This window comes from Xenia sp. Carnegie-2017, unplaced genomic scaffold (genome assembly GCF_021976095.1).
Source record: "Xenia sp. Carnegie-2017 unplaced genomic scaffold, XeniaSp_v1 HiC_scaffold_14, whole genome shotgun sequence".
Lineage (NCBI taxonomy): Eukaryota > Metazoa > Cnidaria > Anthozoa > Malacalcyonacea > Xeniidae > Xenia > Xenia sp. Carnegie-2017.
The window spans coordinates 4034761-4061147 of NW_025813447.1; the positions used below are offsets into that span (position 1 = coordinate 4034761).

Consider the following 26387-nt stretch of genomic DNA (forward strand, 5'->3'; position numbering starts at 1 on the left):
TTGAAATTTTTTTGGTATTCATTTGCTGTATCAAAGAGTATAAGACCTTCGTCTGGATCAACTTTTTTGGCAACAGCCCCAACGACACTACTTGAATCATTAATTTTTCTAAAATCCTTTAAGTAACAATCACCAAACTGATCCTTTAAAATTTTCTTTATGTTGGCTTGTGAATATTGTACAAAAGGTATATGAGGAATATTACACTTTGACATAATATACTTTGAGATAGAATAAATAATCTCTTGCATCCATGTTTTCCTAAAAATGATCTTGCTTTTTGTAAAATACAATTCAATACATTCCTTAACAGTCATCGCTTTCCTTTCATGATGATCTGTTCCAACTCTCTTCCCACCAACCAAAGCAAACGAGATCAAACCTCCCATGCTGGTACCAACTATCATGTCGTATACATCGGCAGGATGAATGGGATCTTTGACTGCTTTCAGTTTATTGATCAGACGTTTTCGAGAGTCAAGATCTTCCAAGAAATGCTTTTTCTGCTCCTTACTTTCTTCGTTTACAAGATACTCTACTGTTTCAGGATTTTTCAACACAATCGTTGCTAATCGTAAAACGTCGTCGAGAATCTTCACTTTCATTACACCGCGACTTCCTCCACCATCAAAAGACAATATTTCAATGCTGTTTTTTGTTGAATGCATTTTTTGGATATCATTCGGCCGCATCTAATAAACGAAATAGAAATCTCCTAAATCCTTCAACAATATTATAGATACTTATGAAATAAAAATACAACTCCTGTGCTAACTGCATGTTCTATAGCTGAGTTTGCGATTGCCTGCAAGTTCCTCCAAGTTCCTGGAAGTTCCTGATGCTCTATGATCACTTCTGCGCAAGAAGATGTTTACTGTATCTTTGTTTGCACAGACTTATGCAAACCGAGGAGACGAACGGAATGCTTTTCAATAAACAAAGCAAACATTTTGTTTCATGCTGATTTACGTAGACTCCACGCACGACGTATTGTGGGATATTGTATTCTTTTGAACTTAGCAATAAAAAATTGTCGTAATTATGTTAGTTTCCCTTTAACATTTCTTTGTTTTAAGTACGTTTTGTAAGTTCTTTGTTTGTTTAGTTATTTCTTCTTTTTTGTTGCAACGCGTGAGAATTTGAAACGCAATGAAAGAGTGAGTACTGCTAATGACGTAAAGGAAAGCTCGAATTATGTAATTACCGATGGTATAAATAACATGTAAATAATTAACTCTAATAGATAGCGTAAAATTACTCCAGTGATGTACTTGTAGCTTGTTTAGCTTTTAAAATAAAAGGTTCAAAACGAAGAGTGTTAGTGAACCAGCAGAAGAGCGGATTCCTCGACACGTATATAACAAACACACACGTCAGCAAATCAAAAGAGTGGTGCACTATAAATATCCTTTAGATATCTATGTAGATATCTTTTGTCAGTGAGCATCGTGGATGGTACACGCTTAAGCAATTGCTTATTTGTATGATATGGGTATTCATATATATTTATATGTAGCCTCTAGAAGGTACCACACGGTCGCTAAGCGGAAAAGTAAAAAACATCGCCGAATTCATGCACATTTAAGCCTGTATGTGCTCAAAAGAATTACGGCTTTCTCAATTTTTGTACGGAATTGAATTATTGCTTTTACAGTCGTCACAGCTTTTTTCTGGTTTCTTTTGTTGAAGGGTTAAGATTAGGTTTACGCTTAAATTTAGTGTCAAGTTCAACATCAGTGAGTTCGAATTCAAGATCGGCATCAATAGTAAAACTCACGATTTGGCTTGCGGTTGACGTTAAATTTTTCTCCTGTCAGGTATTTAGCACTTCACTAATCTTTCCCTTCTATCAGATACGACTATGTAGATACGACTACCTTACTTGTATTAAAATTCGAGTCGTACTCATTTTCGCTCAGCTTTAAATTCGCGCGATTTAGTTTCGCGCACTTTGTTGACAATTATTCGCGCAGCTTTAAATTCGCGCAAGTAGTTTTATGTGCTCGTTCTTTTTGGTTTGTTCAAAAGAACTATTAATAATTAACGCATTTATATTGAGCTTTCTTTATTAAGAAATACCTCAATATTCATCAAAAAAGCGATTGGGTGGCCTCAAAAATGGCTTCAAAATAAAGCGTGAGTTCACTATCCCAACAAGAACTAAAAAATGTAATAAATGATATTGCCTAACAATATACTTTATAAGTCAAACAAAAGTTTAGCTACAGTTCAAATGGATCCTCTTTTCGTTGTGGTTCCTCCAATGCGGCGCTCACACCTGATCGTTGCCAACCTTTGACGACAATGTCCTTGTTCGATTGCATGTAATCACTATCCATTTTGCGTGAAGTGGTTTGAGCACGCTAATTCTCAAATCAACAGAAACTTTATCAGGTTGAATACCTTTCTCTATTTGGGCTTGGACTTGCTCTGAGTACCATGTTTGCGCCTGGTTTCGAAGGAAAGCTCAAATAGATCACATGCATTCGATCCCCATTACCACAAGGAGGCTTGGAGATTCCTATTACCCTAACAGTCATGCAGAACAATGCAAGTTTTAGGATATACAGCAAAATGCAGGCATTCGTGACGGAATACTACGTAGAACCTGAGAATATCCCGACTGAAATTGTACAGGATGAAAATGAAGACATTTTTGATTTTTAATGTTACCAGGACAACTAAAAACATATGTCAATATGTATATGCGTTAATAAAACAACTGATTTGCATAACCAACAATGAATGTCTCATATTATACTACAAAGCTTTTCGCGCGGATTATATTTCGCGTAGTACTAAAATTCGCGCACTCAGCGCTGCGCGAATTCTAGTACTGCGCGAATTTTAATACAAGTAAGGTATGGTAATATGGCACTCTGCACAATGTCGAGCTCTTCACATGAATAAAAAGTTAGATGCACCGCAAATGATCTAATAAACACCCTGAGGGAACTCATAAATTCTAGTAGTTCTAAGCACAGAATAAAAATTATACAGAAAGGCCACCCAAGTGTGCACCGCCATCATTCCAGCAAAATATTTAGGGTTTTTCAATTGTTTCCAACCACTACAATTACATGACGTCATATCTTTACAATGAAATCGAAAATATTTCAAAATAAGAAATGACGTCGTGTCATTTCATTGTTGGGAACTAGTGAAATTTTAAATTCAAAGTATTTTCAGAAAAACACTATAATTTCACCAATGGATATGCCTCTAAGTGCCTTACAAATGTAAATATATGCAAAAATTGCTGCAGTAATATTTACCCTATATTCGTGACTGAAATCAACTTTCCACAAAAGTATTGTTATGAAGGTAAGATAATAGTGGGACGTCTGTAAGAGGCGATACATTTTAAAAGAAAGCGTCTAAGGGCCTGTTTCATATGAGCCAGGTTAGCGAGACATCCCACTGAGTGAGCCAAATATTACTTCGCTTTCATATGAAAGATTTAATCCCGCCTATTGAGACGAGATAGCAAAACAACATTTTCCCAAATTGCGCGAGTTAAAAATTAGCATGGCGCATCATAGACCGGAATTTTTAGTATTGCTATATTATGGGTCCATGCCGTTTATGGTGTGTGTTTTTACTTTGAATACTACTGTTATCTTCAAATAACGAATTAAACTGTTAAATCATGCCATTCTAGCGTATGATTGTTTATTTTGGCTTAATTCCAGGTTCCACGCCATTGGTCGCCATTTTTTAATATTATAATTTTCTCTCGGTTAGCGGGCTAGCAAGTTCATATGAAAATTTTCATCCCGTCCACCCATGATCTCGTTACCTACAGGCGAGATCTCGGCAACCGGACCAGCCCGCTTGCATATATGAACACGACGCAAATATTAATAGTAAATGATTGCTAAGCAAAATCATAGGTAGGCGAGATGTTTCGGTAACCGGACAGGCCCTAAAGTAAAACTTGCGCTTTAAGGGAAGACGTTCATTACATACGAGACGCTTATTTAATTAGGGGGCGCTCATTGGATCAGTTATGATATTAACATTATTGTACCTCAAAACTATTCACGAAAACTTACATTTTCCAAACTTTACACAGCCGATATAGGATATGGAAGGTCTGTTGTCGGACCATTTTCCCTGACTAAGTGAAGGCTACATATGTAGCTGAAGTTTCTACAAACAAACCCATATCCTCAGTGGAAGCTTGTATCCATATTTTCCGTTCCTTGCCGTTAAACCCAGGAAAATAAGGAAAACATGCTTTATCTCCATTAAATTAAAATGTTTCCCAAGCTCATCTTTTTATACTAACAATACTATGTATTACTACTTAGCAAACGCGTGGTATCCTTTAATGGCTGCTTTTATCCATATCAGATACAAATAAGGACAAAGCCTGCAAAGCGGATTGGTTATATGATAAGAACTGTGGGATATTTTATTCTTTTAATCATTGAATAAAATTTTTTTAACTAGGTTAGTTTCCCGTTAACATTTCTTTGTTTTAAGTACATTTTCTAAGTTCTTTGTTTGTTCAGTTAATTCTTTTTTGTTGTAACGCGTGAGAACTTGAAACGTGATGAAAGAGTGAGTACTGCTAATGACGTGAGCTCGACTTATGCTTGCCGGTAATTACCGTTAGTATAAATAGATGTAAATAATTAACTCTAACAGATAGCGTAGAAACACTTTAATGATGTATTGTACTTGTGGCTTGTGAAATAAAAGGTTCAAAACGCGAAGAGTGTTAGTGAACCAGCTGACTCCTTGACACGCTCCTCAAACCGTAAAACCACGCTAGAAGATCAGCTGCTGGATTTCTAGTGGCTTGATAGTAAGATATTGCGTCTTTTAGAGGACGTGGAAGTAGACGTTCTTTTGAGTGAAATCAAAGAAGTAGGGTTGTTGAGAACTGAAATGAAGGAATCAATACGAAGGTTAGAAGAAGTGTTGAAACCTGACGTAAAGTGTGTCGTCGAAATGTTCGAGTGAAGCTTCCAAAATTGGAGTCGCAGAAATTTGACGGAAAGATTGAGCATTGGCAAGAGTTTTGGGACTCTTTTTGTAGCTCAGTCGACCAAAATGCTGCATTGTCTGACGTCGACAAGTTCTCCTATCTTCGCAGTTTATTAAAAGAAAAAGCGAGAGACTCAATTTCTGGTCATGCATTGACGGCAGCAAATTACGAGGGTGCAAAAGAACAGTTAAAGCAACGGTATGGTCGTACTCGCGTAATCAAAAGGACTCATATTAGAAAGAACTAATGAATCTTCCAGCCGTTTACAGCATGCATGATTCAGCCAAACTATGAGCTCTCTACGTTGCGATGGAAACTCATCATCGGGGCTTGCAAGCACTGATGGTTGACCAGGACAGTTATGAGAAGATTGTGGTTCCGAGTTTATTAGATAAGCTGTCTGAAACTGTTTGACCGAATCTTTTGCTTGGAAAGCAGCACAAAGAAAGGACGATGGACGAGTTACATGTGGAACTGTTAGCGGAAGTAGAACTGCGAGAAGAGCATTCAAAGCCGAAGTTGCAGCAAAGGGATTACGGAGGTAGGGAATATCAAGGAACTGCAGCAGCACTAACAACAAAAGCAGGACACGATCGTTTTGCCTTTTGTTTGGAAAAGCATCCGCACGAGAACTGTGAAAAAGTTAGTAGTATTAAGGATAGAAAATTGTTAGTTCCAAAATATGGAAGATGTTTTATACGTTTAGGTAAGGGCATATCTTTAAGAATTGCCCTAATAAGGTAAACTGTAAACGATATAATTAGAGTGGGCATCATGTATCCCTTTGTGAGTTAAATACCCCAAGGGCTTAGGAAGCCGTGGGTGTCCGGGTGCCAGTGCACCCACAACGTTTAGAGTGTGGGTGTTCTACATAGGAAGGACACCCACAAATTTAGCTTTTTGCATGAAAATATATGACATGTTGCACGCTGAGTTTTTGCAAGCACACTGAATTTTCTAATGAAGGAACGGACCGAGCGCCAGCAAGCTGAAAATTTCAAATGGTTTAAGCATGGCCGATGTATGCAAATCAATTGTATGTAATGCATATTGGACAATTTTTGTAATATATGCCGAAAAAGGAAGAAAAAACTATCAAAAATAATTAATATGAAGCAGTTTCATTACTATTCTAAGTTTCTCGCATTATCAAATTGAGAACATGGAACACTCACAACTTTTGAAAGCTTCCAAAGCCACTGAAATACCCTATTTCACTCTGGGAATGTTGCGGGAGGTAATGTGAGTCCAAACTTGCATGTTGGCTCCGAGTGTCGTGTTGTACTGCAAACTCTCAAGACTTGCTAAGGGGTGCCAATCGGGAGGCACGCGTAAGAGTCATGTTTGATACTGGCAGTCATAAATCATTTGTTAGGTCTAAGGCGGTTAAGGCAGCGGGGTTATCAATCAAGAAGAATGAATGGCTTGAAATTACAATGTTTGGGAAGGTGATGAGGGATAATCAGCTTCAAAGTATTTTTAAGCTTGAGATTGCACCTTTGAAAGGGTCGAATTTAATTAAAATGGAAGCATTCGGTGTGTTGTCGGTAGCTCAAGGAGCAAATGAGCACGTCGAATTGCGTAAAGGAGAATATACCCATTTAAGTGATCACTGGTTTTAAAATGTATCTAAGTGTAAAGATGTGTTTGAAATAGATGTATTAAGACGTTGAGATTATATTTAGCTCTTTAAAAATTGAAATACTGTGCTAATGAACCTAATGAACCGGTTGTTGTAGACACAAGTTTGGGTTGGGTACTGTCAGGGCAGGTTAAGGGATCGTGTGAAAGTGCACAAACGCAGCAAGTAAGTTGTGTTAATTTTGTCGCGGAAGAACCAAAAGTTCTTAGCAATATCAATATGCTGTGGGATTTTGAATCTTTAGGTATAAAGAAAGGAGATCAAGTGCATTAACCATTACAGGAGGTGATAAGTTTTACTGGGAAAAGGTATCAAGTCAAATTGCCTTGGAATGAGGGCCACAATCCCTTGCCCTCAAACCAAAACGTCAGTGTGAAACGTCTTAAAAGGCAATTGACGAAACTAAGACAAGATCCATTTGATAAGATAATTAAAGAGCAGTTAGAATCCGGAATAATAGAAAAGGTGGTTGAGTTAGAGAAACCAGGAAAGGTAGATTATTAACCACATCACGTAGTTGTCAGAAAGGAAGCTAAAACTACAAAGGTTAGAGTGGTGTGCGATGCGTCTTACAAGGAGAGTAAGAATAGTGTTTCTTTCAAGGATTGTTTGCATGTTTGTCCGTCTTTGACTCATTTTCTTTTCGATATTTTTTTTACCTTTAGGAAAAGCGTGTTGCGTTTGTTGCGAATATCGAAAAGGCTTTTTTGAACGTTGAGGTCGCTGAAGAAGACCGCGATGTTTTGCGATTTTTGTGTGTAGGAGACGTAAACTCTTGCATGAATACACCAATGGTATTCCGATTCTGTCGAGTTGCATTAGGCATGAACTGTTCTCTATTTCTTTTGCATGCGACACTTCGTTACCATTTTGATAAATTTGTTGAACGTGATGGCGACTACAATATTTCGGAAGATAAAACTGAAAACCATGCGATAGAGCTTTATTCCAAATGGAAAGGGTCGTTGTTAAATAGAGGATTTCGATTGCGAAAATGGTTGAGTAATAGCGTGAAAATTCGTAAATTGATTGCACAAGAAGAGGGTGAGTCTTTTATAAATTCTCTTCTGCAAGCCAAAGAAAAGAGTAAATTTGGAGTAAACAATGAGATTAAACTCGAAAGAGTTCTAGGCCTTCCATGGAATTTTCATTGTGATACTTTTCATTTTGAAACAGGCCGAATTGCATCAAGGCAGTGGGGGTCCGGATAAATAAGGTTTTTGGTATACTCTTTACGATTTCTTAGGAAAAGTTTGTCCAATTGTGGTAACAATTAAGGTTTTGAACTAGGATATTTGTAAGGAAGGGCTAGACTGGGAGAGTGATATTAACAACAATATGTGTACTATATCGAATGCATAGGTAAATGACATGAGCACAATACAAGAGATTGTTGTTAACAATGTCTATATTGAAAGATAGAGTAGGCCAGTAAAATATATGTTGCATGGATTTTCCGATGCTAATGTTACAGCTTATTTTGTTTTTGAGTTGACTGGTGCCACGATGTCGAATTGTTGACATTAAAGACTAGAGTTGCTCCAATCAAAGCACAGTCGATTCCTCAACTTGAACTTATGTCAGCCTTGATCCTAGCAAGACTGATGTCTACTGTATTGATTGACTAATGACTACTGTATTTATTGACTAATGACTATTGCATTGATTGAGATGTAGATATTGGGTAGATAGTAAGACTGTGTTATGATGGATTGAAAATAAAAGTAAATGGGAAAAATTTGTAAGACATAGCGTTATTGAAATTTGAAATTGAGCGATAAGTCAAACTGGGGACATTACTAAGGGGAACAAAATCCAGCTGATATAGGATCGCAGGGACGCAGCAGGGCGGATCTAGGATTTTTCAAACATGAGTCATAAAACGTCGGAGGCACTCTTCACATGGGGGGGGGTGGGGTCCGAGGCATTCTCCCCTGGGAAATGTTGAATTTCAGAGCCTTGGAAATGCCATTTTCAGCGTTTTAGAGCAATATAAAATGTATTTTGTGGGCATCGTTTTTGCGCAAAAACAACACATCTCGCAAAAAACAAATTCTCGAGCAATGTTATCTTTATATTTTCGAAAAGAACTATTTTACCACCCACCCCAAAAGAATCTCTACCGGCACATTTTTTAAGCAATGTAATTTATGAGTATAAATGTGACTGTGCTGCTCGCTATGTAGGTAGAACGTCTCAAAGGTTGGGTGATAGGATCAAACAGCATGTACCAACTTCGATCAGAAATGGAAAGGTCCCCTCAAGACAACAACCAAAACGTGATTGTACGAAAAGTAATTTGGTTTCATGTGACTCCGCGATAGGTAAACATCTCTTGAATAACTCCCATTGTGCTAATTCTTATTCAGACGACAATTTTAGAATCATTAACAAATGCCGTTCATTCTTTCAGTTACGCGTCATGGAGGCTGTTTTAATTAAGTTAACCAATCCCGTCCTCTGCCTACAAACGGATTATGTTTTCAATTAAAATTTCCAATTTTTTTTGTTCCGCGCTTTACCCTCTCTTCCGCTTCCGCCATCCCGCTTCCGCTGTTCCGCCTCCGTTATTCCGCCATTCCGTTTCCACGTTTTACCCCTACCCAGGTAAGTTCCTTTGACATTGGAAGTTTCCTTCCTTCTTTGTTTTAAGTATATTTTCTAAGTTCTTTGTTTGTTTAGTTAATTCTTTTTTGCTGTAACGATTAAAAACTTGAAACGCGATGAAAGAGTGAATACTGCTAATGACAGAAGCTCAACTTATGTTTAGCAGTAATTACCCTTAGTATCAATGGATGTAAATAATCAACTCTAGCAGATAGCATAGAAATAATCCAGTGATGTATCGTATATGTAGCTTGTAAAATAAAAGGTTCAAAACGAAGAGTGTTAGTGAACCAGATGAGGAGCAGATTTCTCGACAAGAACAAAGCAGATTTTGAAGGTCTAAACAAAACTCTAGGTAAATTAGAATTATAGAGCATAACGAAAACACTGGTGACATTGATTCTGAAAAATGTATTCTTTATTTGTAAAAGAGGGTTTGGCGATATGCCGTGTCGGGCAAACCTTAATAATCTTTTATGTGTGAAACATGTTGTAAATTGTCATGTTATGTTATGTAGTGTGTGACTGTGTCATATTATAGATTAAAAGATATAACGGATATTATGTTGATGTAAAATAGTATAGTCATGTTAAGAGAACACTTCCTCACTGCAATGCGTCATTGCGGTAGGATGTAGGTAGAAACGGGATGGCAAAGTTGTGCGTCATATGTAGACGCCCAAAAACCACTCCCGAATAATTATACATAAATATAGCTTGCAAGCGTTGGTTCGGGAGTTCGGAAAAGTTGTAGTTATTGGTGTATGAAGTGGTCATACAAATTTGATGAATTAGAGTCGTATTGCAGAAGGCAATAAATTTCGAAAACGCAGTTCTAGGATTGACGGTTGTCCGTAATCTTAACGAGATCAAATTTAATCATTCCGTATCGCGAAGAACCAACGCTTGGAACGTAAAATCGTGCACAACACTGTAAATATCTCATTGAAGTGTTAAAATTATATATTCAAAATACAGTCCCATCGTTAGTGTGAAGTTTTAGAACAGTGAACCAGCACTTCGCGCAGATTGTGCGAAAAAACACAATGTTGCAAAATATACGACGCATACACATTTTACAATGGATGCATTACTCAGAAATATTATATAGCACAGTCATCATTTTGATACTGAATACTCTATTGTTACAATATCCTTACATTTGAACAGCTCATTTTTTTAGAAATATATTTAATTTCTTGATAATTTAATATGACGAAAACTTTTGTTTTTTATGATTTTGTTTGTGTGACACTGACAGGTTTTATATTTTTGTTTTTCGTCAGTTAGCCTTGCTACGTATAACACTCAAGATCCTTCAATGAGTAAAACAGAAAACTGACAATTAATTTAAAGATGACTGACGAATAAACGAACATTTGTTCATTTTTCTCTAATTTTTAGGCAAAACTCTCAAACATATGCTGAGATAAAATTTTCATAATTAACATTCATGCCTTAATGTTCGGTTGTATTAATTTACATAAATCTACTTATTTGTGCAAGTAGAAATTTTACATGCCATTACCATTTTCTCAAAAAAAAAAGACAGGGAATCATGGCAAGTCGCAAGCTAGAAACGCAAATTTGCTTTTCTATAATCAATTAGCGCTGGAGACAAAGTTAATATCAAATTCACAAAAAATCGCGCAAATAGAAGCTTTGCTTAACAAGAAAGTCAAAGAGCAAGTGCGTTTTAACTGAATAATTAATTACTTATTTTTCAATTATAGAAAACTAGATTAACATGTTGGCGTTAAGTCCTGGTACCAAGCGCCTTGGTCGAGTCAAAGATGCCAAACGAGTCGGTTTACAAAACAGTGACAAATTTTTCATGCCTCCAAAACTTCGAGGAAACTGTATTTGACTTCTTTCAACTATCACATTCAAATAAGAACAATTAGCTATTATTTACAGGCTCTAAGTTTTTGTCTTCTCTTTCGTAATTTACTTTTGATTACATTGTAAAAACTAAATTTAATGTTTTAGTAGCCAAAGACCGAATATAAAAGCATAAAAATGACAAAAGCTCTTCCCGATTTTTCAATCTTAACTCAATTTATTTTGAATTGAATATTTTTTACTTTCCCAGCCATATTTTCAATTTCTTTGTTGATATTATCTTTTTTTATTTTGTACTCTTTCGCTTGTTTCAAATACCCATTTTTTTCATATATTTGGGAGAGAGCTTCGTAAATTTCGACGAGCTGTGGATGATTTTTTGAAAGCAAATTTTCGATTATACTTAAAGCTTTTAGAAGATTTTGCTTTGCTTCTTCATTTCTTCCAGTTTTGAGAAGACATTGACCAATAATTACGCGGATTTTAGCAATTTCAGGATCATGAAATTTAAGGATTTGTTTTTTTCTATTTTCCAGAGCTTGTTGTGCGTAGGATAAGGCAAGATTGTAGTCTGGTGGACATTTTAATAACATGTATTTGGCTAAACTTTCCTGTACATTGGATATTTTATTTTTATCTTTGATATTCTGGTAGATGTTAAAAGCTTTATCCAGATTTTGTTTTGCTTCATCGTAGTCACCATTTTCTACTTTACATAAGCCAACATTTTTAAAAGATTCAGCCACTAGAGGATCGTGGCTTTCCTCCTTACATGACTGCTTTCTCAATTCTTGGGCTTGGATAATGAAATCTAGGGCCTTTTCTTTAATTCCTAGCTCTAAAAAACATAACCCCAAGTCATTTAGTATTTTCGCCTTCTTAATGTTATCTACTGTAATTTCAATTGCTTCCTTGTAAAGAGCGACAGCTTCCTCAAGTTGTCCAAGTTTTTTTTTGTATCTTGCTTTATATACTTGTACTTGGGCACGTCTTTTGTCATCACTGATCACACGTTTGTCGATCTCATTAAAACAGATCTCTGCGTCATTATAAAGAAAAGTTAAGAGGTAACAGTCTACTTTATCAGTCAAGTTATCAATAATAAGGTCGTGATACTTTGGGTCAACATACTTTGGGTCAGCTTGATGGTGATTAAGTTCTTTTACGTTGAAATCAAATGAGCTGATTGCTTGCAGATATTCTCCTTGTTCTTTTTGACATTTTGCAATGTCATAAGAAATTTTAAACATTATACTATCATTGCTGACTTTCTTTTGAAGACGTTTGCTTATTTTGTACGAAAAAATTGCCTTCTCATGTTCTTTATTTCTTTGGTACGCAAGTCCTGCCGCTTTAGCTAGTTGTGCTGCAATGATCAAATTGGATTTCTGATCAAATTTTACTTTTTCAACAAAAGCCAGGACAACAGCCATTGCAGTAGCAACAACGTCAACGAGAAACAAGCCATTTTGAACCTTTTCTTCTTCCATAGCATCTAACATGCTCTGAATATCTTTTTCATCAAAATTGAATCTTTTTAAGTTCTCACCACGTGGGGACAACCTTGGAAATATAATGCCACTTAAACTGTAGTTTTCTGCCATACTTCTAAACACCGCCATTTTATCGGTGGATTCATTCACAAAATAGCGAAACCAACCTAAAAGACCTTTAGTAGAAAGAATTTCTGATTTCTGAGGCAATTTGGGAGGTGCAATCGATAAAGCAGAAACTATTTGGGCTTTTTCAAAAAGTTCCTGGGCTCGAGGAATTGCTTGTTTCAAAGGACAATTTCCACCAATACCGCCGTTGACAAATTTATCATTGCCAATTTTTACTGGAGTGTCAAAGTAAAATGGAGCATTTAAAGTTGCGAGCAAGACTTCGCAGGCCTTGCGATTCCCGTATTCTTCCCTTGCAGTATCAAACAGTATGAGATCTTCGTCTTTGCCCAGTTTTCTGGCTACAGCACCGGCCTTGGGCTTAGAGGGATCCTTTCCGTCAAAATCACTTAAGCGGCAATCACCAAACTGATTATGCAAAATTTTCTCCAAGTTGTCACGTGAATACGTTACTAGTGGAATACTAGACAACATGGATGCGTGAGAAAAAAACCTGTGTAAAAACGACTTCTGGAATATACTTCTTGTGTTCTCGCAATACATCTGAATGCACTCATCAACACTCATCCGTTCTCTAGTACTGTGGTCGCTTCCAAATCTTTTTCCACCAACCAAACAAAACGCGCTCAAAGCTCCAGAATTGTTACCAACAATCATGTCGTACACATCGGTGGGATGAATGGGATCTTTAACTGCTTTCAAATCACTAATCAGACGAAGTCTAACATCTTGATGTCCTAAGAAATTAGCGTCGCTTTTATTTAACTCTTCATTCCCAAGATGGCTCACCGTCTTAGGATTTCTCAAGACAATCGTTGCTAATCGTAAAACATCATCTAAAATCTTAAGTTCCATCACACTTCGACTTCCTCCACCATCAAAAGACAATATATTAATATTCCTTTTTGTTGAATCCTCTTTGACGTTTGAAATCTGCATGTAAAAGCGATTAAGTAGTATATTTTAATGATTTCAACAACCCATCCCTTCCCCTGGAAACCAGCAAATCGTTTTGGTGAACAAGAGATCGATCCAGTTTTAAATCTGATCATGGCTACTGACCAAAAGAGCAGTTTGTCGTGTATGCAATCATTAACCTGTTCGACTTAAGAATTTTGCCAAGTTTCTGTTGTGGATTTCGTGGGAATAATTTTAATTGCCGTCTTGTGTTTATTTGGGCATTAAGCATATTATGCGTCACAATTATGTATTAACAACTTATTGTATATGAAAAAATAAAAATGTTGTCCGACTATCAGAACAGACAACAAAAATTATACAAATCAGATTTTTCGCCAAACATTTTTGATGCTTTTAGCTAAAATAGAGAAGGCTCCGAATAGATACTTTTGAGAATCGTTTCCTTTTCATAAGGCTTACATAGAAAAAAAGCGTATTTACAACGTATCGAGCTTGAACGAAATAACTTTTTTTGGAAGTATCATCCTTCCAAATATTGTGCTTTTAAATGATAGTTATTGATCTCAGCCATGTGGTGCAACTAGCATTGTTGGTCTAATTATGTAGAGTTTACAAAATTATTATTTATTTCTTCGAAAATCTTTTTTTAGTGAGTGAAGACCAAAATATTACCATAACTTGAGTACAATAAACGGGCTGAGCGCATGCCTCGCTGATTTTAGCTTACAAACCATCAAGCATAGAGAGACGAAGTGCCACTTGACAAAGAAAGTCGCTTACGCAAAATCAATGGATTTGTGTGCGCTTGTGCTGTAATGAGCATTGACGCAATTGTTTTGAGTGATTTCTCGGAAAATTTATGTAAATGAATATTTTTACAACGCACCTCATTCGACTGGAGAGAAGAGTTTGCCTTTCGTGTTTGAAGTTGGCCACGATAACTCAGAAAGCCAGGACAAAATGAAACTTTATTAAAAGTGAAAGGTTTTATGATTCGTGAAGTCGCTGCCCAAAATAGACGTCCAGTGGCCATCGCAGGAGTTTACTATTTAAAAAGGAATGTCAAAAAATTGAATGCCAGGTCATTCTGCACTAATTAGCAATGTTAGAACTTTGCTTGCTTTAAAAAAATTTGTCGTTTATTTTAAATGTCTTATAACCATTGCGTTCTTACGAAGTTATGGCAATGTTAGAACATTCAGATTTAAATTATACTATTGCAAAACCAGCAACTACATTGCACGGGGACTATAATGTCTTAACTAGAAAAAATTATGTGGCTATTAGCTAGCAAGAACATCATTTAAGAAATTTCTAACAAACTCAACAGAATTTTTACATACTATACATTCTTTTTACAATTGTAAATAACGTCTAACAGCACATTACCCATGCAATTTTATATGTAGAATACCCAGTTTTTGATTAAATATCAGAATGACATAGGATTAACACAACTCAAAAAATAAGGTGTTTCCTCAAACAAGAATGAAGTTATAAAAAGATTCAATTAACCAAAGACCGATAATACTGGCATTTATCACTGAGCAGTAATTCAAATCAGCAATTACTTAAACAAATTTTAAGGCTTCAACAGAAGTTTTAGCTACTCATTTGACTTGATATGAAAATAAGCAACCTTCGACATGCACCAATATTCTGTCTATGTAAATGTAAAGTTGATCTATGCTCTACGGAATAAAGTATGAGGTATTTGTAGATAAAAAAACTAACTGTTGATTTTACAAACTAAAATCCTAAAACAGTTATTTCAAAATAGCACGGTTCCAAATATTAGTTTTAAATTATCATAAAATGAAATTGAATGTTCTCAAACAGACACGATGAAACGGCTTGTTCTAAATAACTCCCCTCTTTGAAAATAAACGGACGTATCGATTTGGAGGTTGAATTTGGTTGAAATAAGAGTAGTCTAAACTGCTTTATAATCGCAAATTGTTCACAATACATCGTCTTCATCTCGCAAAAATTGGTCATAATTCAACTCAAATTCTGTTGTTGAAATGCACATGCTACAAAAACACAGCGCGATATAATAAAGAAGTGCGAAATACGGCTTAATACGGCTTAGTACATAATTGAGAAATTAACAGTGATAGGAAAAATTACATTGTTTTTAGTGTTAAAGTACAAAGTATGTTTGATTGTTCTGTTCACGTTTAGTAGTGATAGAGCAGTTTATTCTAAGTGCTATATATGTTGACTAATTAAAGTATGGTAAAATATTGACATGACAATCTTTCTTTAATCAAAAAGGTGTTATATCAAAAAAGTTTCCATTTTTTTGTTAATTAAGTTGGAGTAATTTAAAAGACTGTATTTTCAATCACCGCAATGGAAAGGGTGGCGACAACGGAGTCAACCATAACACTACCATGAATTTTATGTCAACTCATCGCATTTGCAAGTTTAGGAAATACGTTTTTAAAACTGCATTATTCAAAATAATTGTTTATAACTATCATATTTTTTCAAAACAGCTTAAGCGAAACTTTATCGAAATAGCATACTAAAAAAGCTAACAGGTAACAGCAATTTAAGAAAGTATCTATTGAAATCGCATATTTTAAATAGTTTCTTTTGAAATGGTATCGGTTAAAATAGAATGATTTGAAATGTTTCTGATCGAGAATAAATATCATAAGACCTATAATTGTCAGAATTTTGGCTATTTTGAAGATGGATTTTGGTGTACTTATGTGTAACGGTTATAGTTCATCATTTTCCCACATGAAATGTAAAACTATCAACAAACATTGTTCCATTCTACGTAAAATTTATACACATAATTATTTTCATGACACGCTCTGTCACTGGGAAGAAAGAAATTGTTCACGTGATAAAGTCGTGATAACTTTGCAAATCTTGTAAAAAAGATGCTGTTTATTTCGACAAGAACAGAATTTGTAGAAATGTCTTCCCCAATTAGACGTGTGGTCGTAATCAAAAGCCACAGAAGGTTCAGATTTAGCTAGGAATATTAATACTAGCGTGTCGATTTGACTATCACTGATGCTACCATCAAACTACTTTACACGAACCGATTTCCTTACCAGGTATATGAAGGCAATAATGCATGTATATAAAATTACAACATTTTTGTGCTCTATTTTTAACGAATCAGCAGAAGTTATAACATTTTTATATTACACCTACTCTTTAAACTATTGAAATTTTCTTTGAAAAAGTTATTTTATCTTGATCCTATTGCAATACAAAAAATAATTGAACACACACGTTGTCTTTGTGCAACAGATTAATTAGTTGATATAAAGAACTTCTAGCTTCTATATTTTGTATTTAATTGTATGAAATGCGCAAAAATTCCTGCACGCAATCTTACATGCTTTTGTGCCTTCAGCTAAAGCAAGTCGTACTTGTTGGTACTTTGTATAGTTACACTGGTATCAATTCAACCTCACACGGAGTAAATGCTTTACATGGTTGCACAAATTTATAAAAGCACATCATGTAATAAGAGTTGCAAGTTGAGATTGGCATAAACATTCTTATAACACCCACTCTCAAAGCTTCTAAAAATTGCGTTGAACAGAAACATTGCATATTTTACCTAGAACACTCATTCATAAGACTTTAATGAGTTCGACGTTTGAAACAGGCCTAATATAGAAAAGAAGTAGAAACGACATCTCTTCGCAAAATAAATCCTTAGTGATTTTCCAACTTGAAACCTCCAAGATCATTGCTGGCTGCGAAGGTTGTGCCAACTCTCAGGATGATATAATTGTTTGGGGGAAACTAAAGAAATCCATGATCAGTGCTTACAGAAAGTCTTTGTTCAGATCAAAGAAAGTGGACTGAAATTGAACCAGTCGAAATGCATCTTTGGTGCAACTGAATTAACATTTCTTGGTTATGTCATGTCAGCAGATGGAGTGAAGCCGGACCCCAAAAAAGTTGAGGCAATCACTCGAATGTCGATTCCAACTACAAAAGTTGAGCGATTTATGAGCATGGTGAACTATCTAGGAAAATTTATTCTTAACTTGTCAGACGAAACAGCACCACTCAGAGCCCTCTTAAAGAATGATACCGAATTCGTCATGCAATAGCCTCAACTTGACTCCTTTGAGAAACTCAAGCGCCACATATCTTCTGTACCGGTTCTGCAATTTTATGACCCAAACCTCCCAATTCGCATGCGAACAGACTCCAGTTCAGTTGGTCTAGGTGCAATGTTAGAGCAGTGTATAAACAGCACCTGGCATCCCGTTGCATTTGCCTCCAGAGCGTTAGATTAGTCTGAACAAAACTATGCACTAATAGAGCGCGAAACCCTGTCCGTCGTTTTTGGATGTGAAAGATTCCACGAATACCTTTATGGTCGTGCATTTGTGGTTCAAAATGATCACCAACCATTAAAAGCAGTTTTCTCCAAAAGCATTGTGCAATGTCCCCACGAATACAACGATTTTTTCTACGCTTGAAAAAATACGACTTCACGTTTGAATATGCACCTGGTAAAACCATGAAAGTTGCTGATGCGCTCAGTCGAGCATCTCTCAACAGTAAACCAGAGATCAATCCAAAGGAAATGGCTCATCACGTCCACTCGGTTATCAATACACTTCCAATTAGCGAATCAAGACTTTCACAATTGCAACGTGAAACGCGGATCGATCCAGATCTACAGATCTTAAAGCAGTACACAATCAATGGTGGCCATCCAAAGCCGAAATTAACAACACTGTAAAACCATTCTATGACCAACGTCATGAAATCGTGTACAACAACGACCTCCTTCTAAAAGGACAGCAAATTATCATACCTACCTCGATGCGTCGTGAAATCCGAGAGATTAAACATCAAGGGCATCAAGGAATCGAAAAATGCAAAAACCGGGCCCGTCATGCCGTGTATTGGCCAGGGATGAACCATGAGTTAGCTGTCCTCGTATCTCAATGTACCACATGCATCAATCATCGTAATCGACATCAAAGGGAGACATTGATCCCACATCAAGTCCCAGACCAACCTTGGGTAAAAGTTGGCACAGATCTTTTTACACCCTACAACCGAGAATGCGTCATAGTTACTGACTATCACTCAAAATTTATCGAGGTAGCTCACATACCAAGGCCAGTGGATTCTCCTTCAGTTGTACGTGCCATAAAAAATATCTTCAGCCGACATGGAATACCACAAATTGTTGTCAGCGATAATGGCCCTCAATACAGTGCCTCAGTGTCTTTCGATATGACAACTCAAGTCCTCACTTCCCTCAATCAAATGGTCGCGTTGAACGATCTATCCAAACAGTCAAGCAAACAATGAAGAAAGCCCAGGAAGCTAAGAATGATCCATTTCTCTCCATACTAATATTGAATACAACACCGGCAAATGATGGCAGTTCCCCCGCCTACAAAATGTATCACAGGAACCCACGCACAACCCTTCCCGCAGCAAAAGGTTAAACAATCAATGTCACTCCCTCCAACTCCTACGTCAAGGCAGCGTATAATTATCCTGCCCGAGACCTATCAAATATTGAGCCGAGCACCACTGCCTGAATTCGAACTAACAACGACAACAGCTGGGCACAAACTGGACAAGTAGTCAAGAAGTGTAAGGAACCTAGAGCATACCTCGTCATGAATGAAAAGGGGCACGTGGTCCGTAGGAACAGGCGTCACCTCCTACCAACAAAAGAACCATTCAAAGTCAAGACCAACTATGATGACCTGCAAACGTTGTCAGAACCTAGTCCTGACAAGTCATCAGCACCTCATCAAACATCCCGATACGGCCGACCCCAACGTACTCCATCACGATACGCAGACTACAATATGTCGCGAAAGTAAACAGACCTTGCTTGAAAACAGCACTATAGCACACATGTTATAACTACGTTATGTTATTGATAAAACGGAAGATGTTGCATGTCAATGTCACTCCACGTGACCTCCTTGTGAGAGATGAATTCTAGATAGAGTTATTTAGCACGCGCACGATATGGTTAGCACTATTTTCCAGCCAGCTGGATAGTTGCGGATCTCTGTGCGTGATAAAATATAATTTTATTTGATAAAATACGAAGTTCTCTTTGATGCTCATATTCCATCTTCTTGTCGTTTTTTTTTCGGGAATTCCTTGGACATTTCATGGTTACTTATAGTCATTTGTACAAACTTTTGTTTTATCTTAATAAGATGACATGATTTACATGGCGACTGGGACTCACAAAATTTTCCACCTAATGCATGAAAATTATCTTCTAATGGTGACTCATCGTTTAATTTACTAGTGCACCTTTTAACACCTTTAAACCGCCCTTTACTTTGAAATATAATATTTTACACAATATAATATTTTACACAATATAATATTTTATATAATATTTTACACAATCGTCGAAAAACGACATATTTTCCAGCCTGGATTATAAGTTTATAACTTAAGGTGGTTGCATGAAAATTTATACTGCAACATTTATCTGTAAATATTTTCATATGTTGATATTAAAAACTGTATTATAAAAATATAAAATTACTCGCCATCTCAAAACGACATAGCACCAGTGCATGCATGGTTTCCTTTTAGCTTTTGGTTCTTTCCCATTAGCCGCCATCTTTAATTTATTTCCGATTGTGTAAAGTAAAGGGCGGTTTGCTGGGTGGAAAATAGTGCTAGCCGCACGATATATACTAAGAAACCGATGTATAATTGAACTCAAAATCTAGCATTAAATACTATTACAGGGCCAAAGCAAATTTTGCACCCCCTTCACCTTTGAACTAATGGAATTTGCAGTACATGCCGCAGTATTATTGAGTCTCGATACTTTATGTTAGCCTTTGCATTTTGATTACACTCTACCGATGACTGCGCTACCACTAGAAAATTAAAAATAGGTACGCGAATGGCGTAAATGACTAATATTTAATTAGCTACATGAGAAATCACTAGAGAAGTCCGACGGTCATATTTTTGTAATCATAACATAAATATTATAGATCATTTATCAACAAAAATGATAATTTTGTCTCCAATAACCACCAACTAAAAGTCCGTCTTCCTAGTTTATTAGCTCGCACTCTATGGACGACCGACTTAAACGACTGAAACAAGTCGGACGTCTGTTTGAGAGGCAGGCTTCAGTCAATAACTCAATAGACCTGCTAAGTAGGCTTGCCACTATAACAAGAGTAGCGACGTCCTCAAGAAATCTCAAAAATTTTAACAAAAAATTAATTTTTTTTCTCTTCAATAGAGAATCTTCACAACAGAATCTTATACAATTATATTTCTATTTTTAATCCTACGGGAGGTCTTGTATTGTAGATGATTGATGTTCAGTATTAATACTAATCTTTAGTATACCTGTATCATATTTTGAGATGTTTATTTCAACTATTGCCAGTAAAATTTAACGAATTTCCTTAATTTCATACTTTCGAATATCTTCCTTAACGCACCATCGTCATGTAGTCGTGTCAATTCGTGAATTGCCGTCCTAGCACCTGGACATCTGGACATTTTTTAGTATAAGATTGTGGTTAGCCTGTAAGCAGGCTACCCACAAATAATATTATTAAGCATGGATTAATAATAAGATGCAATGCCAGTAACGATTCCTGTCTGTGGGAGAAAGCCAAGAAAATTGATTGAAATAGGCGAAAAACTATACAATTTTAGGCCTTGTTGCGCCCCCTAAGAAGACATTAAATTTGGCCCTGTATGTTTTCTACAGTTATTGTGACAATTGACAAGTCAGGTGTTGTGGCCACATAAGAAACATCAAGAATGCTCCTCAATTACTTTATTCCTTAATACACTGTAAAACGACACCCTTACAAGGTTTCATTTTGATCAGTCTTCCTTTTTCCCAAATCTCTATTTGTTCGCATGTCTGCATTTTTCATTTAGTAACTGCCATGGCGAACAATTCAACCTGTTAGTGGCCATTGCTTGCGAAAACGAAATTACGGAATGAAACTTAATTGAGAAAACATCTGGCCCCAAGAGAGTCACAACACGATGCTACACACATTATGTGTGTCCGCCTAAAAGTTTGTCAATCTCGAGTTCTTTAACGCAGACCGCATAGAGTATTTACATTATGATGCATTTTACTACATATGGCCCTTAGAGGGTTAAGTACAAGTTTCGGTTAATAGAAAATATACAACACTAACAGGGACTTGTTATGACTCACATCACAGCAATTTTTCTCTAGAAATCCCATGTCTGAAAATAGTGACATTTAAAACGGTACGAATCTTATCCTGTGAGAATAGACGAACTTAGTAGCTATCATAAGAGCAACAAGAATCACTTTGGCAATATCGCAAGACATCAGAAACCAAACAATTAAAAATTTTTTCTTTGAACAAACGTCTCTACTTAAATATGGCAAAATTCGTGTAAATCAGACGTACCTGTGTCGAGAGAAGTGAAGAGCTTGTTCAAATCAGAAATTTGTCAATATACCGTAAAATGTCTTGAGAAAAATGATGATATCTGTTTCAATGCGATTGCATTTAGAGTTTGTGAAGCTCCTTATCATAGCAGTCGCAGTCAAACACTGCAGGTTGCTATCTAAGATAGAAGGAATATTGATGAAATTGAACGAATCATATTCGTTGGCAAATAATTAGTTATGCTACTAGCAACTGTTGCTACAACAAACATTTTTAATTAAAAACAGTGGATTTCAGTAAATGGACAGCTGTTTTTACATTTGTAGTTCACCCATTTGATCTAAACTCTCCGAAATTATGTCCTCTCATTTGTATTTAGCATTTCCTTGACATATAGACTTAGCATATCTTATAAAACTTAAATAGTCTTCAAGTGCAGAGTGTCAAGTCACGATAAACTTTTCCATACATAAATTATTCGTAATGACAGGAGCACTACATGCGGTCGTTTCCACAAGAATTAGCTAATGCAAGCCTGAAAATTCAACTAGCAATCTTATATTCTATAATAGTTAATTACGTAAAAATGGTTTCCATCTTAGTTTCAGTGTGTTCTCCTCAAAACACACCTTATTCATTACACTTTAATATAATAGTGAAAGAAATAAATAAAATTCGTTTTCCTTTCTTCCCCGAATGACAACTGACAAATTTGCATTATATAAAATAAAAACAATAAAACGCCTGTTTTGAGTGGTTGATAGCTGAGCCTCATCAGTTAAATCAATCAAAGAGTATTTGCTAATCAATCATGAATACATGAGATAGAGGAAATATTAAAACCTTTGCTTTGAATTTATCTTTATCACAATATTGTTATTTTGTAAAAGAAATATAAAGATGTTTTTGCCCTGATGTGCTTTCGAGTTAACGAAGCAACTATACGATAGCAATTGGACTCTCTTATCTGTCCGGCCACCCCGCTTATCGTTCGAGATTATTCCAGACCGTCCACTGATCTGGCTATTAACCAATGGAATGGCTTAAATTAGCCTTCTTGAGCAGGGGCGGATCTAGGATTTTTCAAACAGCAGTCATAAAACGTCGGAGGCTGTCCGCACCTGGGCGGGTCTGAGAAATTCACCCCAGAGAAATTTTGAATTTCAGAGCCTTAAAAATGCCATTTTCAGCGTTTTAGAGCAACACAAAATGTATTTTGTGGGCATCGTTTTTGCGTAAAAACAACACATTTTGCATGCGTTTTGTTCAAAAAAAAAAATGAAGTGAACAATACTTGAATGTTTTGCCAAATATTTAGGCTCATTATCATGCCAAATATAGGGCTCATTAGCATGTCTAGGAACGTAAAATTTATTTTACAATAATGCTATTAAAAAAAGAGATATAGTCTTTAAAAATTTCTACCAATTTGTCAGGCATAGACCCCCCTAGAGACGCCCATTCAAACCTCTATGTAATGAGTTAAGTTAGAAATTTGGTACTACAAGTGACAGTTCATAGATATAGAAAAGCTCAGACTTCAAACCATGCAAGTTTATTGTAACTCTTTACCCATCTCCACATCAGTGCCAGCAAATTCACCTTTTGAGAAAAAACTCAAAATTTTTTTCTGCCAAAGATTAAGCAAAAATTATCAGAGTAAAAATTTGCAGTTAAGGACAGCTTAATGCCATAAATGTTTATTAGGCATTTCACTAGACTATTATTTTCTGTAAGTATATGCAAGGTGTGCTATATAGCAATCACTAGTAGCATTTTATTTGCAAATACAAACAGAATGTTACCAACATTTCTTTAATTATATAATTACAAGAGCGTTAAAATTGGTTCATGTGTCATGCTTACTGGTTATGATAAATATCTTTTCATATGACGAAAGCTCTTTAAATGTAAATCTGAAATAATTTAGTTTAGAAATTATAATGATCATCAGAAAAATTACCTAGTGATCATGAAAAATACTTTGCTGTTTTGCCAAATTTCAAGGTTTATCTGCGTACATAGAAAGACGCTTTTACTTTATAGAAAATGCTTTTCATATATCAGCAGCCCTTTGGAATTTATGGCAAACAATCTGGTATGAGCCGTCGATTAACACAACTCTACATCTCTACATGAGGTGTTCAGTTAGAAAAGGGGACAATATGTGACATGGGACAACATTTCATGTATGTGAAATACTCAGGTTTAATACCATTCCGGTTAAATTATCAAAATAAAAAGCTTCATGGATCAGAAGACTCAAAATCACAGGTTATAGTAAACAGCTTCTCATGTAATCAATGTTAGTTTTCTCAAATCTTAAACAAGATATAATATAACTGTCCAATGTTTGATCAATGATCATAAACTGAAAAGCCCCAAACATTTTTTGTTTATGATAAAGTAAATAATAGTATGGCGCCTTATGGCTACAGATTTTTTGTCCATTGAAATATATTTGCAGGAATGTAGGATTTCGCTGCCATATAACGGCCACGACTCCCCAAGCACTAAAGTAATCATAGCTAAAAGTCCCTCGGCAACAACAATTTTAGAAGCATCAATCTGCTTACCATATTGACATATATCGCATCACACACTCGCATAAATTGACTTTGATATATTACATTCATGCATACACTTCACTTGTCCTTTACCTGGAAGGACCCCATCCTGGAATAACCACAGGCAGGCTGGTTCAAACTTATGCCCCTGGTTGGCATGCTTTTTACTATGTGCTTAAGTAAGTTAACTATATATTGTATGAGTTAGAACAGGGCTTTTTCTTTCGTCTTTTACTAAACATTGGTACTTGTGAACATCCGTTTTCGGTGCTTCTGTGTCCCGTCCTCGTCATCATTGTAACCCAAAATAAAACAGACTGCCTAAATTACAACAAAATTACATCCACAGATTGCCAATGAGCGAAATGAAAGTGCATGCATGATAATATGGCTTAGTAATTTCGCAAAGATAGATCTTCCTTAAAACTGCTAAAGCATGATCACTTGTGGAGCTCGTCGAAGCAGAAATAAGATCATTTTGTCTAATTCTTGAGAAACTATATCCTACAGAGCACATTTCATCTTGCTCTAATCCTCAAACAGGAAATTATGTTTTGCTTTTAAGGCATGTTTTCCTACATTTTTTGTTAAAATTTTATGTTGCTGTTAGGTTTGCCCTTCCCAATTATTTCTAGAGGAACTTGCTTCCTAGACATTCATCTGGACGAAGCCTAAAAAGTGCTTTTGCTAAGCTGGTTTGTTCAATATCTTTTACGAACTGGAAAAATCTTTATTAGTCGTTCCCGGTGCTGGAGTATGTCCTTTAGGATGTTCCTCAGAAAAAATTTAGGGATCAATTTCAATATTTTCGCCAAACTCTTTCTCTTCCCTTGAATCGTAAACGATATATCGAATACAAGCAATCTGGACTGATAATTTCAAGTAAATGAAACACATCCTCATAAAAAAATGTTCTCCTTCGTTAAACAGTACGCCAGCTTCATCTTCAGTCATTGCAGGTACAGATGATTAATTCTTTGAGATATGCATGGCACCTGTTTAAAAAATAAAAGTGCATTACTAAGTTTTAGTGTAACAAAATCATGTAAACTCACAACAACAAGAAATAACTCACCAACCCTTAACAATGCAATACTATTGTCACCAAGGTTAATTTAAGAAAGCTTTCACATACCGTAATTGGAAGGCCAGTGCTGACGTTGCTCTTGTATGGAGGGTTGTGTCTGCACGGACGGCGCTAGAACACCAATTGGGGGGTTTATATTCATATTTTCAACTGTGCCCAACTGACGTCCTTAGAAAACCAAATCGCTTTATAAAAGAAACTACTCGCCCACAACTGAATATATGAATATACACCCCCCAATTAGCATTCTAGCACGTTCCTGCATGTGTGTCTGCTTTCTATTCAGAGTTGTTGTGATGTTGTTGCGAATGGAAATGAAAATGAAGACAATGCAATGAATATCAATACAATGACTAAGCAACTGGAACAAACAGGATTATTTTTCTCAACTTTGATATCATTTTAAAATAGCAATAAACTTATGAAGGATGTTCAATTCATAAAAATCTTTTGTTGTATTCAATACTTAATTGACAAATTATTGTCCTATAAATGTCCTATAACTACTATAAATTTACTATTTTTCATATAAAAAGAAAATTATTTGAAAAATATTTGAAAAAGTAATAAGAGAATCCAAGATATCTCAGGCAACGTCATCGACCAAGCACGGCATTGTCAAAGCAACCTCAACCTATCAATGGTTATCATTTTCCCAGCAAATGATAACATTATAACGCAAGACCGTAAAATTGTTGATA

At 35.9% G+C, this 26387-nt stretch overlaps 1 protein-coding gene and 1 long non-coding RNA gene across 3 annotated transcripts; one reads left to right on the forward strand and one right to left on the reverse strand.

Moving 5' to 3' along the window:
• Positions 1-1576: 1576 nt before the first annotated feature.
• Positions 1577-22175, reverse strand: LOC124434849. Of its 2 annotated transcripts, none has more exons than XR_006944922.1 (3): positions 22051-22175; positions 17517-17520; positions 1577-1587 (listed from the first exon to the last, which is right to left on the reverse strand). XR_006944922.1 is itself a non-coding variant. In XM_046984772.1 (3 exons), exons 2-3 carry the CDS (start codon positions 14661-14663, stop codon positions 11300-11302), a joined length of 2490 nt encoding a protein of 829 aa, XP_046840728.1. In that variant the 5' UTR covers positions 14664-14675; positions 22051-22175; the 3' UTR covers positions 10936-11299. The 2 variants fall into 2 exon arrangements, 1 of the variants encoding a protein (XP_046840728.1); XM_046984772.1 differs by lacking the exons at positions 1577-1587; positions 17517-17520 and adding exons at positions 10936-13642; positions 14517-14675.
• LOC124434850 lies at positions 8539-11273 on the forward strand. Its single transcript, XR_006944923.1, has 3 exons — positions 8539-8550; positions 9984-10178; positions 10979-11273. It is a non-coding gene; the product is annotated as an uncharacterized LOC124434850 (long non-coding RNA).
• Positions 22176-26387: the final 4212 nt, after the last annotated feature.

Bases quoted from the DNA above. Each gene is read 5' to 3' on its own strand.
- LOC124434849 (XM_046984772.1), bottom strand. From the start codon at position 14,663: ATGGCCACTGGACGTCTATTTTGGGCAGCGACTTCACGAATCATAAAA. The intron at 13,643-14,516 runs GTGCGTTGTAAA...TTTTACATGCAG, and splicing joins CTTCTCTCCAGTCGAATGAG to ATTTCAAACGTCAAAGAGGA.